At 38.1% G+C, this 20,064-nt stretch overlaps 1 protein-coding gene across 3 annotated transcripts in view; it reads left to right on the forward strand.

Moving 5' to 3' along the window:
• Nucleotides 1-20,064, forward strand: part of LOC129733351 (potassium voltage-gated channel protein Shaw) — a 325,848-nt gene that overhangs the window by 287,948 nt on the left and 17,836 nt on the right. For 2 of the 3 annotated variants that reach the window (XM_055695164.1, XM_055695163.1), the window contains exons 7-9: nt 13,790-14,008; nt 14,087-14,690; nt 14,793-14,939. In XM_055695164.1, the coding sequence (XP_055551139.1) occupies nt 13,790-14,008; nt 14,087-14,690; nt 14,793-14,939 (970 nt within the window). Of the gene's footprint in view, nt 1-13,789; nt 14,009-14,086; nt 14,691-14,792; nt 14,940-15,188; nt 15,900-20,064 lie in introns of all 3 variants that reach the window. The other variant, XR_008729460.1, reaches the window with a different exon arrangement.

Consider the following 20,064-nt stretch of genomic DNA (forward strand, 5'->3'; position numbering starts at 1 on the left):
GCAAAATGGCGGCTGAGAAGAAGTTGGCTGATTGCATTAAAAAGCGGATGACATTGTTCGTTATTCGAGATTCTGTTGAAAAGTTTATAGCCGAGTTCGATGATGAAGCCGACGTGTTTCAGATTCCTGTCCTGTTCCTCTGGATCGAATTTACAAACAATTTATCGAGATTCAACAATCAATAGAACGGTACAACGATTCTAAAACCTTCGAGGTACATTTGGGCGAGCGAGCAGATTTCGAAGCACGTTTTTGCATGGCAAAGGGATTCCTGTTGATGAAACGCGTTGACGATTCAACTCCAGCTATGAATAGCACAGTTTTACAGAATACTACGACAGCTTTGTCTGCGTTCCACCTTCGTTTACCGAAAATCGATTTACCCAAATTCAACGGAGATTTTTCGCGATGGTTATCCTTCCGTGATACGTACAGCTCCATGGTGCTTTCTAATTCAGAAATTCCTACAGTGGTGAAACTACAATATCTTTTACAATCCTTAGAAGGGGAGGCTCGAAAATCATTCGAGTCAGTGGATATTAGTGCCGATAACTATGCGTCAACCTGGGAGGCTTTAATTAAGCGCTACGATAACAAACGTTATCTGATACGGCAATTATTCCGAGCTATTTATGACCTTTCACCGGTCAAGAAAGAAGACCCGCAGGAGCTTCACGATTTAGTAGATGATTACCAGAGATATGTAAAGGCTCTAGCGAAACTTGGCGAACCCGTAATGCACTGGAATACCCCGTTATTGAACTTGCTGTCTTATAAACTGGATTCAGCTACCTTGCGAGCTTGGGAAGAATTGACCGCGAAAGATGAGGATGTAACCTACGATCAGCTTATCGATTTTCTGTATCAGCGAGTGAGAATGTTGAAATCTTTTGTCACAGATTTACAACAGAGATCATTACACACCGGTTCGGTCAGGGTGGCCGGGTGTAATCCGAATCCTAAGAAGCAATTCAAGATGGCAATGAATGCAACTACTACCAGCAAACCAAACCGTCCAACATACTTCAATGCATTGCATGTCCGGATAAACATTTCCACTTTCAATGCACCGCGTTTTCCAACATGTCTGTACGCCAACGACGAGAGTTGGTTTCCCAGAAGCACCTCTGCTGGAACTGTTTCCGCACTGGACATCAAGCTAGGAACTGTATGTCGAATTCAATTGTCGTATATGCCATGAAAAACACCACTCCCTGCTGCATGAGTCAGCATCCACGAAGACCACTACGCAACCACGAATTATGTTGAACCAACCAAATCAAGAACCAATTCCATCTACGTCCACCACCATGAAATTAGGATCAGTGAATCCTAACCCCCAAGCGTGACTATCGGTGCAATCGTGCCAAGGCACAGTCCTATTGGAAACTGTTTCTCTGCTAGTTGAAGACCAGAACGGCAGAACACATTCCGCTCGAGCGTTGCTCGATTCCGCATCCATGTGCAACTTCATGACCAAGAAGCTTGCAAACGCACTGAATATCCGTCGCACGAAAGTAGACATTGCAGTAGCCGGTATCGGTGAAGCCACGAAGTAGATCAAGCGCCAATTGACTGCTACCATACGGTCTCGATCCCAAACGTACACTGCTGCGCTTGAGTTCCTCATACTCAAACGGCCTACGGTTAACCTACCAACCGTCCCCATTGATATATCCTCGTGGAAGATCCCCAACCTTACAATGGCAGATCCTCGCTTCCACGTTCCAGTTGAAATCGATATGATCGTCGGTGGAGAAGTTTATCATGAACTGCATACTGGCAATAAATCCGCTCTTGGAGAGGGATTACCCTTGATAGTCGAAACCGTTTTTGGATGGACCGTAGCTGGACAGGTGTCCGAGCAATTAGCACAAGGTCCTCCAGTCTGTCATATAACCACCGTGGATCGAAACCTAGAACAAGCCCTACAAAAGTTTTGGGAATTAGAAACAGTGGAACCATGTAACCCCTATTCATCCGAAGAAACTCAATGTGAAGAACTATACACCACTACCACCACCCGCGAATCGTCGGGTTGTTTTATCGTTCGCTTACCACTCACCCATGATCCCCTCGTTGCCCTCGGTGATTCACGCCAAATCGCTGAACGTCGTTTCCTGAATCTCGAGCGAAGATTGGAGCGCGATCCAGCTACCAAAGAATCATTCCATCGCTTCATGATGGAGTATGCAACCCTGCACCACATGAGAAAAATTAAAGAGCCAGTAGACGATTCCCGACCGCACAGCTACTTGCCACATCATCCGGTGTTTAAAGAATCGAGCACCACAACCAAAACACGAGTTGTGTTTGACGCATCATGCAAGACGTCGTCTGGATTCTCTGTGAATGATATACAATTAACTGGTCCAGTTGTCCAAAAGGAGCTGCTGTCGATCGTTATGCGCTTTCGAACCCGCCCAATTGCCATCGTAGCGGACATCGAGAAGATGTATCGAATCGCTTCGAATCGCGAAAGATTACCTAGGAAAGCAGCCAATTGCTTCCACAGCAATCCAGAATGATTTTTACGTGGATGACAAGCCCCAACAATATCTTCAATGTGAGTTATTTGATATTAAAGTTTGTCTTTGTCTAGCCTCTAAAAGCAAAATTTCCCATAATGAATGAATGAATGAATTTTGGTACGGTTTAAAAGCTTTTTGGGTATTTCCAGCTAGATCTCTACCGTAACTGCTTTTTTCAGCTGTTTTAAAGTCCATAGCCATTGCTTTTTGTCTTATGCTATGTTTCCTGGTAAACAAAATAGAAACACATTTTTTCACATAAAGTTTCAACAAGCTCTTTGTGCACCATATGTGGGAATTGTCAACTTCATGTGGAACTGAACTAAATAGTAGCGGACCTGATTGAGAACCTTGTGGCACATCGGATGTCATATCCACTGATGATAAGCAGATTTTTAACCCGTTTTTTGTCAGATTTGGACCACTGCGACCATTATTTTGATCTCTTGTGGTAACTTGTGATAACTGGCTTTCTGTCTTTTCTTTTTATGTTCTGTCGGTCAAGTATGACTGAATCCATTCGAAAAGTCTTCCCTATCCCTATTTTAGGTGACTTGAAAACCAAGGGAAAGATATCACCCCTATCAAATACCTTACTGAAGTCAGTATATAATGCTACAACTTGATTTCCTTTTCCCATTGCGCTAATGGTAAAAGTTACAAAATTCAACAAGTTTCTGTGAAGAGCAAGATCGCGCCAAATCACCGATGGTCGAATATCGACCATTTTTGATTTGAATGAAACTTTGCACACGTATTTGGCTTAGCAAACTGAGCATTTTCCACAGCCTACCTACACGTCGCTCCTTGCCGAATGTTTCATGAAAAAATATGTTTGTCGTGCAACACTACCTACTTATTTACTAATAATAACTGTTTGTAAAGTACGCAACCAATAACGACTGGGTTACCTAAAATATCTGTTTTCGTATATAAATACGATTGCACTACTCCAGATGTGTTAGTAATAGTTTGCATTTTGTGAAGATGAATAAAGTGAAAATGGAATACACCAAGCCCTAATGCTGTAAACCCTTTCCTGATCATCGGTGCTCATCAAGCTTACGCAAATTAAACGAAAACGTTATTGCAAAATTAAAAATATTGAACAGTCAAGCTCATTTTAATACGTCTTTATCAATTTGTGATTCGTGTAGTTATTGGAATGATAGTCAAGCCACCATTCATCCCTTCGTTGTTTACTATTCAAATCTGGAACACTTAAGAATATCAGCTTCATCATAATATCGGAAGTACTCCATCATGATACTGTTGCGGTTCAGGTGTTCATTGCCAAATTAATGAGTTTTTTTTTTTTGAAAACAACAATAGAGTTGAAAAAAGCGATATTAATGTCTTATGGAGCTGCCTCACGATATAAAAATAGAAAAAACTTTGCAATTTCAAAACAAAATATAACGTCGATGCCGAGTGGCATTTTTTGCGACTTCTCATGTTAAAGGCCCATGCGATGCAATTGGTGGCATATTGAAACGAATGGCAGGAAATGCAAGTTTTGCTAAAGAACATGAACATCCCATTACAAGCGCAAAAGAATTGTATGATTGGTCCAATCAGAAAAGTGATAAAAATTAATCAAAAATGTCATTTAGTTGGGTATCATATGAAGAATATGAACAAGGAGTAACAGAATGGAGCAATATTTTCAAAAAATCTATAATAATAGCTTCCACACAAAAGTATTACTCTTTTGTTCCGATTTCATAAAATAAGATACAAACGAAGCTGTTTTCAAAAGATGACGAATCATTTACTTATGATCTATATAAAATATAAGGTGAAACTAGTTCTGTAAAGTATCTATGTCATAAAAAAATATGTTCCTTAGATAATAAAACTCGAAAATAAATATTTGATTCTTATATATATTTATATCACTTAGAACATTTAACTCATTTCTTGAGAACCGTTCGCCCAATCGTTTTGTTGTCAAATAATGAATTGTATATTTTTGATCAAGCATTCCAGTGAACGTATGGTTTTTGCTGGAGAACCATGGACAAATTAAGAAAAACGTGTATTTTCCTGAATAATTATAATTTTTCGACCTTAAATTAGAAATAACTCGAAAACCAATGCCTTTAGAATGTTTACTACCAAGAGCTTTTTGATTCGAAATAATTTTCTGCATCTTTTAAAATCATCAGAATACAAATATTTTGAAAAATGTTTGAATTAGAATTTTTATAAAAAAATTAATCTACCATAAAAAAAACATTTTTCATTCCTCCATCCTGGACTTTTTTTCAAAAGTTTCTTTAAAAAAAAAAATAAAAGAAAATCCAACTCATTTTTTTGTAAATTGAAATTTAATGTTTATTTTTAATTGTTTTTGGTCAAAAAAATTTTTTTTGTACAGTGTATATTTTTTTATGATGCATTTTTAAATCCCTACAACTCATTCTCAGACAGCTTTTCTATACAACCAATGGTTTCTGGGCTACAATGCTTCGAATAAAACCTGTGCCAAAAGGCATACGCCCTTTTAGAATGTAACTCATGGGTGTAAAAAATCTCTCCACCTGTGAAAAATGCTCAGTTTGCTAAGCCAAATACATGTGCAAAGTTTCATTCAAATCAAAAATGGTCGATTAAATTTTCGCGTATTTCCAGGCGATTTGAAATGATTTTGCTCAATATCAGATAGGTTATGGCCTATAACGGCAGTGGCCAGTTAGCACTCTCATTAGCACACTGCAGTTTTTTTTTTTTTTTTTTGATAAGTTCAAAAGATAGTTGCTAACTTTTAGAGATAAGCTTGGCAAATACAATTTTGTTTGACGACAGGAATCAAGATTCGTCCACAACGTGTTATGCTCAGATAAAACCCAAGAGCAGATCTTTTGTTTTATCCAAGACTCAGGAATAGGTACCGCGGGCTCAGGACCCACAAAATCGTTTGATGCTCCGCTTCGGGCAAGCTCGTCTGCCCATTCATTGCCAGCAATGTTCGAGTGTCCAGGGACCCAAAGAAGATCAACAGTATTCATGATGCTAAGTTCTTCTGGACAAGTGCGACACGCAATGACTAGCTTCGACGACTGCTAGCACTCCACAAATAATGGCAAAGATTTCAGCTTGGAAGACTGTGCAGTAGATACCCGATGAAAAGGATTGCTGCAATCTTAATTTACTCGAGTAAACTCCGGCACCAGCATTTCCTTCAAGCAGAGAGCCATCCGTATAAATAACTGTGCATATGGTTGAAAATTGTGCTTATACAAATTCCAGTGATCAAAACAAGATAATCATCAGCAAAGCCATAAGAAGGAAATCCTAAGTTATTTAGTTATTGTTACCCCGACCGTCCGCTACAAGATTCCACAGCATAGGTGACAAAACGCCTCCCTGGGTACATCCTTTAATGCATCACTTTCTTATGTGCGTTCCTCTTAACGATGAGTTCAAATAACGATTTTCTAGTATCTCATGTATCTACGTCACGATAAATAAGGGTATTTTATAAGAGTGTGCCGCACCAGCTCTGGCATTGAATGGAACACTGTCAAAAGCTCCCTCAATATCTAGGAAAACTCCTAAACAGGATTGCTTCCGTGAAAAGGCCTTTTCTATATCATGGATAACACGGTGTAAAAGAGTATTTGTAGATTTTCCTCTTTTATAAGCATGTTGCATTTCATGAATAGGTCGTCTCGACAAAATTTCATTACGGATGTTATGATCTATAATTCTCTTCAAACAGTTTAGGAAGAACGAGCTTATTTTAATAGGGGGGATGTTTTGTGATGAATTAATTATTTACTAGTATTTATTCAGAACTTTTATTGTGTGTTCTGCCACAAACAGTGACATATCAACACTATTACATATACTTTAGGCTTTATTTCATTGAAAGATTGTAATTGCTTCCGGAGTTAAGTGAATATAATTGTAGGAAAATTGTAAACCTACTTGTCAAGAAAAAAATAATTAAAAATTAATCCTTAATCTAATCTCACACCTATCTTACTGACTATAAAGTGAGCTAATCGATGTAATTAAGGATTGCAACGATTTTTGTCGGAACTTATTGATAATTTGGTTTGACATATTTTCTAATGTTTCCACATTAGTAAGCCTGTGTGGTTCATTCGTGCTAAACCAGCGAGGACGCTTCAATATCATTTTCAGAAGTTTGTTTTGAATCCTTTGAAACATCTTCTTTCTGGTTGTACAAAAACTTGTCCAGATGGGGACTGCATATAACATTGCTGGTCTAAATATTTGTTTGTAATTTAACAGGTTATTCTTGAGACAAAGTGTAGAATTTCTGTTGATAAGAGGATATAAACATTTTATATATTTATTGCACTTTGTTTGGATATTCTCAATGTGCTCCTTGAAGGTAAGACTTCTATCATAAATTAGCCCTAAATATGGTGGTCAGCCAATGATTCTTCGTTAGATACTCGCTAATTGTCCACTTCATGAATAATATTATTTGTGCAGAGTGTTGAGTCTAGCACTTCCTCTCTGTCGTGCCTTATAAAAGTTGAAGCATTTCCTATGTTTAAAATATTTTAATTCGTAGAACAAAGATACTCCATCAGGTCAGACCCTAGAATTTATATTCGAGCTATCCCAAATTATATGATGGGCATTTGCATCCCTACCCACAAATGAAGGTAAATTTTTGTTTTTCCACAACCTTTTTGAAGTCTTCTGTGGGAGAAGCCTCTCTCATCGTGCGGAAAAAATGCAGAACAGTAGACATACTGTCTGTTGACGTTTTCCATTTTAACATCTATTGTGACAACATAGATGTCCCTCGTAGCTGAACGGGAGACAAGAGTAGCATTTATTATAATGGCATAACTCGAGGATTATTCATTGCACTTTTATTAAAAATATCAAAATTAGGATTTATCAAATCACCAACAAAGAAGTTTCCATGTTTGAAGTATGGTTCTTGGATCAACGCAATGTTAGCAGTACCTGTTTGAATCATTCTGCAAAGATTCATGGCTGCTGTCCGTTTGTGTTGGATGTTAATTTGTGCTACTTTGATAGCAGACATTGTATCACTAATCTAGGATCCCACAGCCCACCAACAGCTAGAAAAACCTTTGCAGCGTAGTCCGTATTGTCGATTTTCGTACTTATAATTTAATAAACAAAGAAAACTGATGATTTTATCAATATTTTTATAGAAAAACCCTTGTTAGTCCATCTTCGAGATAAAAATTCTGATCCATACCTAGAATAAATGTGTAGTATCCGCCGTATCGCCCAAAGAGTGCGTTTGAAGCACGCAGATTTTCAACGTTTCACAAGTGATGAAGATATCTTTGATGACCGTAATGTGGTTTTTTAATAATTCTGAAAACAATGAAGTCTTACTGCTCCTGGTTGACTTAAGAGATAAAGTGACACGAATGAAAATCAACTTACATAATTGTTTGTTGATTACAGAAGTTATGTTTTTGATCGCTGTTTGCTCCTGAAAGAACATGGCATCCAGTGTGTTTCGTACGAACCTCATGCGTGGGATTTCGAGCACTCCCTTTGCAATAACGAGATTCGCATTATAAATATTGATGACATTATTCATGATGGGAGTTTTGGCCGTTTATTGGGGGATTTTCATATTCCCTCTCAATGGGCACGACATTACCAGAAAAATTTGGAAAATTTATCTCCCTGTATTCAGGAGTAATTTTAACTACTTTCAGTCTGTTCGAAACAGAGGATATTGGCGTCACAGTGGTTCGATCTGAGGTATTTTTGTGACCTGTGACAATAGCCTTGTCTTCTGCTGGAACTTCCTCGCAGGATTTTCTTTAGAGGCTACACCCGCTTTTAACAAGGTTTTGTGGCAGTCGTCGGTCACGTTCTGCCTCTGTCTTCGACTGCCGCCATCGCTCTTGCGGTTGCCATTTGATTGTGGCACAGGTTGTTTGCGTATTCGGGCATCACCGAATTTATAGTCTAAAACATATTTATTCTTTTTAATTGATTGAAGGGACATACCATCAACTAGAAAAGTAAGTAAGTTCTATGTGCTGTTGGTTGATAATTTTGCGTCAAAGAACTCTCCATGCATCAGTCACCAGTCCCTCATTGCCCGCTAAAGTAATGGTAAAAATAGTAATGAATAACAGTTCGTACCCTAGCCACAAACGTTCGTACGGAATACCACAAAACTGACTTTGAACAAGTCAAACGTAGACTATGCATAATAAATTGGCGTAGTATTATTTGTTAAGAAGGAAATGTCAACGAAGAAGTATTAAAATTTTATGAAATAATTAATCAAATTATATCAGAAAATGTACCACTAAGAAAAAGAAGACGAACGAACACCAACAAATATCCAGTGTGGTTCAATCAAGAATTGAAGAACCTAAAAAATAGAAAACAAAAAGCACATAAATTATACAAAAAAGAAAAACAATAGCGAAAATCTTCCAAATTACCAAGAAATTTGCCGTCAACTTGACGCAGCCATTGAAATTGCGCATGAAGAACATAACCGTAAAATCGAACATCAAATCAAGTCCTGCCCTAAGAACTTCTTCAATTACGTAAAAACCAAACTAAAAAGTAGCAACTTTCCATCACGAATGCATCTTGACAGTAAATTAGGACAAACTAATAATGAAGTATGTAGTCTTTTTGCTACTTTTTTTAAAGAAATATACACCACATTTGAAGAATAGATCGCGACCGCGAATATTTCTCGTATTTTCTTGAATTTTCGAATTCTTTATCTATCAATCAAATATCCGAATTCGAAATTCAGAACGCACTTGAAAACTTAGACGCTACGAAAGGTCCTGGACCTTACAGAATAGCTCCAATTTTTCTCAAAAACATGGCAAAAGAACTATCTACACCTTTACTACACCTCTTTAATATGTCTCTGAAGAATGGAATTTTTCCAGAACTCTGGAAAAACTCATATTTAGGGCCAATTTTCAAATCTGGCGCTAAATCTGACATTCGTAATTACCGTGGAATTGCCATTATTTCATGCATTCCAAAGTAATTTGAATCAATAATAAATGGAAAAATCTTTCAGCAAGTAAAAAACCAAATCTATCACAATAGATCAAAATGGTTCTGGTCGCAGTGATGAGTCCACACAGAGAAAAAAAAACCAAATCACAACTCAACAGCACGTCTTTTATAAAGGCCGATCAACTACCACAAATCTTTTTAAATTCATAACTTTCACTTTGACTGTAATGGACAACGGCAACTACGTAGAAGCTCTTTATACGGACTTTAGCAAGGCATTTGATAGAATCGACGTACCTTTATTGCTCTTCAAGCTCGAAAAATACGGAATGGAAACAAAATTCTTGGAATGGCTGCAGTCATACTAGACAAAGAGAACACAAATAGTCCGCTTTCAAAATTCCTTTTCAAACCCAATAGAAGTAACTTCCGGGGTTCCTCAAGGTTCTCACATGGGCCCTCTTCTTTTTATATTATACGTGAATGACATTTTTTTTCTTCTTAAATCAATACGTGTGCTTGTATATGCTGACGACATGAAGCTCTTTATAGAAATAATCAATGCAGAAGATTTCGAAATATTCCAGAATGAAATTAATGTATTCTACACTTGGCGCAACAAAAGTTTATTGCAACTCAACATTAAAAAATGTAATTCAATAGCCTTCAGCAGGAAAACAGTAACACCACCTACAAACATTTTCTTAGGAAACCAACTAGCAGAAAATTCCAAATCGTAACCTAGGCGGGCGGGACCTAGGCGTAATCTTAGACTCCAAACTTACATTCATAGAACATTATAATACAATTATCAACAAAGCAAATAGTATGCTGGGCTTTATAAAACGCTTCGGCCATAATTTCAAACTATTATATATTACATACGTCCGACTAATTCTGGACTACTGTAGCATTGTATGGAATCCCTATATCGTAACACATGAAGAACGCATTGAATTTGAGCATGAGCATGAGCATGATTGACCGCCCGCGGTTGCTACTCCGTTATTGCCAGATCAGCTGTAATTACACAGAGAACCAATAGATGATGCTTGGGATTAACATTCATCCTCAATGTGTAAAAACTGGTGACCTTAATCTTTATATTAGGCAATACCAGCGCCGGCCGCATCCGAATGCAGGTCAAAGAAGGAGTGTGTATAGGAATATGTTGACGTGATACTCGCTTTATTGGAAGCCGAGAACACCTCTGCACTTCCACGAGAAATCACTGGGATGTTGGAGAAAAGGGTAAGGTTTGCAGCAGATTTCGTTTTGGTAAACGATGCGCTGAGTTCTAATACCGGGTTCATAATACCAAATATCGCGCGTACGAGTTCATTATATCTTTTACGGAAATCATAACGCGATCCGAACTCATTCCGGTTGATGATGTAACACCGCAAAAATAAAGCGCACGCAAGGATACCGGACCTATAACCTAATCAAGACAGACTCAAATATTCGAAAATCTGTTTATGAAGTCATCATGCAACTACCGAAACGTATCTCTCATTGATTTATCTCAGCTGACTACACAATGTTACGAAGCAACCATATATGTATTAACCAAAAACAAAAAAAAAGTAATTAAATAGGCCCTCAACACATACCGCAAGCGGTCAGCAAGAGAACTTAAAAAACGGCCTTTTTGCTTGGCCATCGCCGTTTGAAACGAACGAAAAAAGAAAGAAAAAGAAGGATGTGTGCGTTGACAGACGAGTCGCGTATAATCCTGATATTAATTGCAAATAATTGCGATATTTGGTGGCGATTAATTACGATGTTTTGTCGCGATTAATTATTTACGATATTTATCGAACGAACGGAACCTACTCCGAATCACTGCGTGCTGAAATAGAACCTATGGGTGGACAGTCTGCGAATAAATGGTTTGGTACACCTCGGCAATCACAACACACCGAAAATCCATAGTTGAGCAAAGCTCACCTGGGCCGAAAACACGTTTACCCCGGAAAGTTTTGCGCGACCGCTCTATTCCCTCTTACCGACGCATACGCGGAGACACTGTATTTCGCGTTGATTACCACTTACTTCTTGAATAATAAAGCGAAGATACCTACTGAGTACGAAAAACTGGCAAAGTTTCATGCATTCAGAGCTAGAAAATCTAAAAAATGCAAATATGCATATCTAACAAGACCGAGCACTAATTAGATTCAACAAAATGCCAAAACAATCGCAATCAAAATTTATTTGCCATGCTGACCGACAAGATTTCTACTTAATTAAATTAAAAATTGTCTATGTGTTTTAGTATTTACTCAAAAGCTAGAAAAATCATAAAACAAGGGCATAAAACTGCTCAAAATGAAAGCAGAGAAAAAAAAAAACAAAAAAAAAACATTGCTTCCCTTTTGCCATGCAAATCAAACAAGAAACACAGGCAAAACGTCACTAACACTAATACTTATCCTTTGATTCCCGCGTCCTCTCTGAACCATCATGCTAGTGCGAGAAAGTGCCGCACGCAAGAGCAACGGTCATCCTGCACTCGCACTTCTCTCGCTTTTCCTTGTTCACCTTGCACTTACTCACACACACTTATGACAAGGCAAGGGCTAGCGGGAAACGTGCTCCGCCACCAAAAAAGAAATGCAGCTCTCACAAGTTAGCCACAAAATTGCACGAATCTTTCACGGATTTCAACATTGACGTCACTCTCACCGATAATACGAAACCGCAACCTTTTGTATTACCTTTTACTCCACCCTTTGCACTTAAAATATATATGAAGAACGCATTGAATTTGTCCAAAAACAATTTCTTTTGTACGCGCTTCGTAAGCTAAATTGGACAGCATTTCCCTTACCATCATATGAAGCACGCTGCATGGTTATAGACATACAAGCACTTAAAGAACGCCGCGAATTTTCAATGCTTTATTTTATCAATGACATTATTTCTCAACGCGTGCAATCTTCCAAATTATTATCGCAACTAAATTTTTATGCACCCAGTCGTCAATTAAGAAATCGTAGAATATTTCCGGAAAACTCTCACAGAACTAACTACTCAAAAAATGGCCCAATGAATCGCATGATGCGTCACTATAATCAGCACTGCGAAAATATCGACATCACTATGGGCAGAAATCAAATCAAAAAACGACTAACTACTGGAAATAATGTATAGAATATAAGAATACATTGTATTATTATAACTGTAGTCTACATTTGCTTGACTAAAATAAATAAATTAATTAATTAATTATGTTTTTTAACCAGTCAACTGTATCCTGGTTTTTGCAGAGAACAACAAGAAAGCCTGGTCCAAATTGACAGGTGCCAAATCTAGGTTCAAGTTTTTGTTTTTTTTTTTTGCTGAACTAGTGTCAGCAAAATTGCTTTTTGTACAGCTGATAATTGTGGCATTGTAAGTTCAACATGAGAGTATATTTCGAAAGAACTCCTACCATAATGTAACTTGTAGCCTTTCTGTAGGGGGGTTTGTTCGGTACCACTGGGACAGTAGATTTTCCCGAAGAACCTTTCCTTGCTAAAACAGTGCTCTGTTAAGCAGACTTCTTTACCTTTTTAGCGGTTGGAGCATTTCCACCACTGCTCGCAGAACCGCCTAAATTGGTTTCTCTGGAACGCTTTGTTGAGTCGTTATGTGTTGTCCCTTGTTTAGCCAGGAGACGAGCTTCTGGGGGAGTGTGTCCGTCTTCGAGCAGTTGTTTGAAACGAATCGTTGTTTGAACCGTGATTAGGAGTGTTCAGGAGCGATGAGGAACAAGAGAGGCCGTCATCTTGAGATATGAGCAATCGAATAAAAAGTTTATTAATTTGTTGATCGAAAACCGGTACAAAAACAACCGCGGAAGATCCATAAAAATCAATTGCAAGTGGCACTTGCAGAAAAATTTTAAGACAATCTCCCGATACACTGTACGCTAGCGGAGGAATAATAACAATCAACCGCACACGACGAGAGCCGAAAGAACAATTAGTTTTGTCATAACTAATAAGTTCTAAACTAAGTTTCACAAGTAACTTAGTAAAAAAAATTCCTGTTTGATTTGTTCTCAGCGAAATATATTGGTAAACTTTGTTAAATGAAACTCCCAATTTCCAATAGGTATTAAAATTTTCAAACAAAAAGCAAAATTACGCTTCCACATATGTTCCCTTCCTATCAATATAAAGTGCCAAACTTCACTCAATAACATAATGCTGCTCTCCCATTGTATTGAATATTTGATACCATTGTATAAAAATTTCAACGATTTGCTTTTCTCTTCCCCACCTCCGCAGATAATCGGCATCATATCAGTTTTCTTCATCTGCGTATCGATCATATCATTCTGCCTGAAGACGCACCCCGACATGCGTGTGCCATACATCCGGAATATCACGGTGAAAACGGCAAGCCAAAACACCTCCTGGGTGCTGGACAAAACCCAGACGAACGCCCACGTCGCATTTTTCTACATCGAGTGTGTCTGCAATGCGTGGTTCACCTTCGAAATCATGGTAGGTTTCCACCACTCTGCTGCGGCAGATGAAATGACCCGACATAACATAAAAAAAACAATGTTTTTCGACCCACAGGTACGCTTCATTTCGTCCCCGAGCAAGCTTAGGTTTATAATGTCGTCTGTAAATATCATCGATTACATCGCCACGCTGAGTTTCTTCATCGATTTGATACTGCAGCGGTTCGCGTCCCACCTGGAGAACGCCGACATCCTCGAGTTCTTCTCCATCATCCGTATCATGAGATTGTTCAAGCTGACGCGGCATTCGTCCGGGTTGAAAATCCTGATCCAAACGTTTCGCGCCTCGGCCAAAGAGCTGACGCTGCTGGTGTTTTTCTTAGTTTTAGGTATCGTGATATTCGCCAGCCTGGTGTACTACGCCGAACGGATACAAATCAATCCGCACAATGACTTCAACAGCATACCGCTGGGGTTATGGTGGGCACTGGTAACGATGACCACCGTCGGGTACGGGGACATGACGCCCAAAACCTACATCGGCATGTTTGTCGGTGCGCTGTGCGCCCTAGCCGGTGTGTTGACGATCGCCCTCCCGGTGCCTGTCATCGTGAGCAACTTCACGATGTACTACTCGCACACGCAGGCCCGCGCCAAACTGCCCAAACGAAGACGCCGGGTTTGCCCGGTGGAGCTCTCCAGGCCACCACGTCTACCAGGTATGTTTAAAGCAAAATTATTTAGATTTCAAACAGCAGAAAAATAACACAGTCTTAGATCTTGATACTATAAAAATATATTATTCTATGCTTCCGCCACAGGTCAAGGTGGGCCCGGTGCGTGCGTAAACACCGGATCCGGCAAGCTTCCCTCTTCCAACGCACCCAGCACAGGAAGCATGGATCAAACGATTAGACGCATGAACGCCAACCGTACAATTTCAAAGGACGTCATCCTGCCAAAAATGGGTAAGCTGACCTCAGCCAATCCTCCCAGTAAAACAAATATGTATATGCGTGTGTTATTTCTATCAATGATTAGACATTTTTCCCCCACTCTCTTCTTACAGTAGTAGCTTACACTTGTCTTACAATCGCCTATTTGTCCTTCCTCTGTATGATTTGTTTTTATTCTTCGTCTGTTTCTCGATATTGCCTTGACACACTACCTCTTGGAACTCACACACAAACCAAACACATCTCCGCCCACACCCGCAGCATGATGGGACGACAAGCTTTAGGTATTCCGTTTGCAAAAAAACGCGCTCAGATGTTTGATACTGTAACTGCCACCCGTGCTGCCCTGCTGAGCTGTGCCTCTTCGTTTCACAACTACCACAACCTCCTTTTGTTTGTGACCATTCTAACTAAGTGACGGACACCAAAAGTGTTGGCGAAAACGGCAGAAGAAGCGCGCCAATTGTGCCCCGGAGGCATTTTCACGTTGCTCAATTTGCTTCCGGAAACTGAATCAAACCTAACATGCTGAACAGCACGCCCGATAGTAAAAAGGCAACAAAAGTGTGTTTCCACGAAAATTGATCAGGATCCTTCCGAGTCACGTCCCCATTACATTTGCACTTGAAGAATGCGTGAGGAATTGTATCATCATCACGTACGATGGGTTCGTGTTCCATGTTGCGGAACGAGACAAAAATTTCAACCAAATATCGTTTGAGAAGAAAAAAAGAAAGAGCACACCCAAACCGAAAACACAGTTGAAGCCAATCTCACGGTTAACTTAAAGACAGACAATTAGATTTGTTACGTTTTTGTTTCGACAAAATCACACTGATGGCCCTCCAAACAGAAGATGGATTCTTTTACAATGCGCTTGTAAACGGAAACCAATCGTCGTCGTTGTCATCGTCGCCACCATCGGCACAGCCGGAACGGCCTGACAGTGGCAGCCGCCCACCCAGGAGGCAGGTAAGTGAGCAAACTTTACGAAACGCTCTGGTGTCTTTATCGTTGGTGCTTTGTTCTCTACCTACGACAGTGGCGCAATGTTTCACTTTCTTTTTCTTTTCTTTCTTTGTGCTTCTACACGCCTGAAATTCCCTAGAATTAGAAGCTTTAATTTCAGTCGACAAAAATATGCCTCTCGTATTTTAAAATTTTCCTGCCTTTATGTGTGATGAATTGCGGTGTCTCACAGTTTTTTGATAGCTTCAGTAATTAATTTAGTAGTCACAGGTAGCAGATAAATTATGCAATTTTTTTTTTTTAGTATTTTTAGAACTCATGTTAAGTCTAAATTTCTGATACCATCCATTTTATGTACGTGTTAAATTTCTAGAACTGATTTGAAAACATTTTGGGAAATATTTTCAAAAGGGTTTGTTGCAGCTAAAGTATAGACTAAAACCAAACGAATGAAAGGAAATAATGTTACAACTAAATCTTATTAACCCTAGCAACTAAAAATTGCAACGCTTTTTGTCAAAAGTTGATAATACTTTTATTTGACAAAGGTTCTAACATTTCGACACCAGTGAGCCTATATTGTAATTCAAGTGTACCAAGCAAAGAAGGGTGCTTTGAAATCGTTCAGAATTTCGTTCTGAATGCTTTGAAGAGTTTTCCTCCTGAAGTACTGCTGGTCTAAAAGTTTGCATCTTTGTCGCCAGCCCTGACCTCTTTTCAATCAATAAACCAGGTACGTAATTGGGATCATGTTTCAATTGGATATTTGAGCTAAGAAAAGTTACAGTAGATGGATTTCTTGCCAACTCGAGCAAATGCTTGGCATCAGAATTTAATAAAACTTTTGCATCACACTCTCAGAATTTAATGAAACCTGGTTTTGTGCTGTCAGTTTTTTTTTAATCACGACTGGGCTAGGGGTGGTAAAACAAAAACCGGTAAAACCGATATTTTTTTCAATACCGAAATACCGGTATTGGAGAGGCGAAAAAACCGGTATTTTCGGTATTATTCTTTAAATTAGAAAAAAAAGTAGGAGGGTGGTATTCAAGACACGACCGTTTGACGTTGGACTACAGTATTCTTATATTCCATTAAAACAAATAATAGAGAGAATTGCAACTCTAGTATTTGCTGCAATTTTATCTAACAGTGCATTTATGGATGCTGAGACGTTAAAACGTTATAAATAATAATATATACTAAAAGAATGGATATCTTTTATTTAATCGCTGTCATTTCATACATATTCGAATCAAACCTTTGTTCATAGCTGCACTACTAAGACAATCATTTAATTGAGCGAATTGGTAAAATTTTCCTATCTAAGCAAAAAACAAACTTAACGAAACTATCTGAAATTGGAGCTAGAACGATTCAAACGAAAGTTTTAAATTTAAAAATTGTTTGACATTAAATCGATAAAACTCATGCTAGGTTAGCTCCAGCCCAGCATATAACTTCATGTATTCAAAAAAAAAAATACGTTTATTTCAATAACCTAATATAGCAAGAGCTCAATTACACGTTTTTCGGTAGTTGTTATCAAGGTTTTGGCGAGTGACAGGAACATATCTTAACTTCTTCAATTGTGATTTAGAGCATTTCTAATTGTTTTGTTATTTTTCACGATAGCGACAAGTTTGTTTCTTTCTCTGTGTGCGAGAAACAAAATCAAAACCGCGCACCGAGAAACGAAAACGAAAATTTAATGAATGTTCATTGAAAAAACTTGCAACTCTTTTTACCAATAATTTATGATACTCAAATGAACCTTTTTTGATCTAAATGAAATTTCTAGTAAATAAGTGTTGATCATTCATAGGCAGTAATTTTTCCTCGATGAATAAAGACTGGCCGAAGAAGTTAAAATCGCTGCTGTAAAATCAAATTCACAACTGTGTTCCTTAAGACGTTTTAATATTTTTAATGACAATAATAATCTTCGATAAACACCCGCTGTAGTTATCCACACACATGCTATAACTATCTATACACACTTTAAAACTATTCATACACACGCTGTAACTATACTATATGCTATCCATACAGACGCTATTCCTATCCATACATCCGATACAACTATCTATACACACGCATAAGCTATCCAACCATGTGCTATTACTATCCATACATACGCTATAACTAATCATTACACACACACAGCAGCTATCCACACACACGCTATAACTATCCGTACACACGCTGAAGATATACACGCAATGGCCATAATATGCTATACATGCTATGTCTAACACACGCTTTAGCTAGCCATACACGCGCAACAGCTCTAGCTATCGATACACATGGGTTGGTTAGCTATCATCCCTATTATCGCAAATGTCATAGCTATGCAGATGCACATACGCTATATGTGCACACTGCACACACACTAAATGGCGGTAGCTTTCCTAGTGGCGGTGCTGGCTCGTGCAGTTTCTGGCTGTTTTCACCCAACGATACCTGAATTGGTTTACCGCTGGTGGGGTCCAACTCAGATCGAAGGGGAACCGAACTGAATGAAGAAATGCAGCTGCCCACTACCTCCGCCGCTGCTGCCTGATACCGCCGCTCTGGTTCTGCTGCAGCTCAGTTTCGCCACTGGAATCAGCCACCGCTGCTGATTATTCAGTACCGTTCTAGTGGCCTTCCACTTGTTAACTGATGACTGCTATGATTTGATTGATTGATTTCTTTTGAAGGGACTTTAACCCCAAACGGTCATTTGTCCCTAATGACTGCTATGAGACGACGCAGGATATTATATAGCCCAAAGCAAAAATCCATCCGCGAGCAAAGAAGAAGCGAGCTTGTGATTGGTTGAATGTGCACGACTTTTAACACAACTTTCAGCTAGTTTAGTATCGAAAACATATTTAAATTATTATATGACAATCTTGCACAATATTTCCCCTATCAATTAAGCCATTGGTGTTTAGAATCTGTTCAGTGGTAATGATAAAAGAAGCATTTTAAAACGGTGTTGAAACACCTGTTGCAGCTACCGAAAGCGAGCTCGTTATTGGTTGAAAGCTGCGAGACTGTTTACAAAATCAGATCGGTTGTATCCGTTAGTGTCGACTGTGCTTGTGAAGAGAAGTGGTGATTGGTTTATCAATTTTTCAATAGGGTATCTCGAACAATAGGTTTTTTCTGTTACATAAATTCAACCGTAAAAGAATTTCTGATCGGTTGATGCCAAAACCTCGAAATCAGGATCGGTAAAGAGTTCATCGAGAAATGGCTATTTCTCATCCGGAAATCCCCAGAGGAACCTGTATCAGGGGACATTTACATTTCTGCATAAAAATATAGCGTATGGCACCTCTATCTTCAGGATTTTATATCAGGAATCTTTCAAAAGGCGTATTTTTTAATTTAGGCGTGATTGACCACTTCCGGAACAAACTGGATGCCCTGAAGGAACTCGTAGTGGAAGAATTTATATTTATGCAACAAAATATAGCATGCTACAAAAACTTTGTACCTACATAGTTTTGGGACGCTGAACACGAATTTGGCATCCATTTTTTGTTTGGGGTCGTCCATAAAGCACGAAATCCAATTTTTATATTTTTTGGTACTTTTTTCTTTTTTTATAGATTTATATGATCTTTGAACACAAGTAGTGCCACCGGGCGTCTTCCGCATTGAAAAATAAACATAATTTATGGACGACCCCTCGAACAAAACAAATTTTGCCTAAATATATATATATATATATATATATATATATATATATATATATATATATATATATATATATATATATATATATATATATATATATATATATATATATATATATATATATATATATATATATATATATATATATATATATATATATATATCTAATATATATCTAATATATAAACTCATTATATATATATATATATATATATATATATATATATATATATATATATATATATATATATATATATATATATATATATATATATATATCTAATATATAAACTCATTACAAATTGGAAAAATCATCATCATCATCACCTTCCACTGTGTTTCCAGAAAATTTGAAATTCATTATATCTATCAGCAAAAAAAAATTTTTTCGCTACAATTTTCCTTTCTTCTAATGGTTTTCGATGTTTCATTGTTTCATTTATATGTAGTCTTTCTAATCCGGTTTCTATGGTTGTAA

The sequence above is a fragment of the Wyeomyia smithii genome, chromosome 3 (genome assembly GCF_029784165.1).
Source record: "Wyeomyia smithii strain HCP4-BCI-WySm-NY-G18 chromosome 3, ASM2978416v1, whole genome shotgun sequence".
In the NCBI taxonomy this organism is placed as follows: domain Eukaryota; kingdom Metazoa; phylum Arthropoda; class Insecta; order Diptera; family Culicidae; genus Wyeomyia; species Wyeomyia smithii.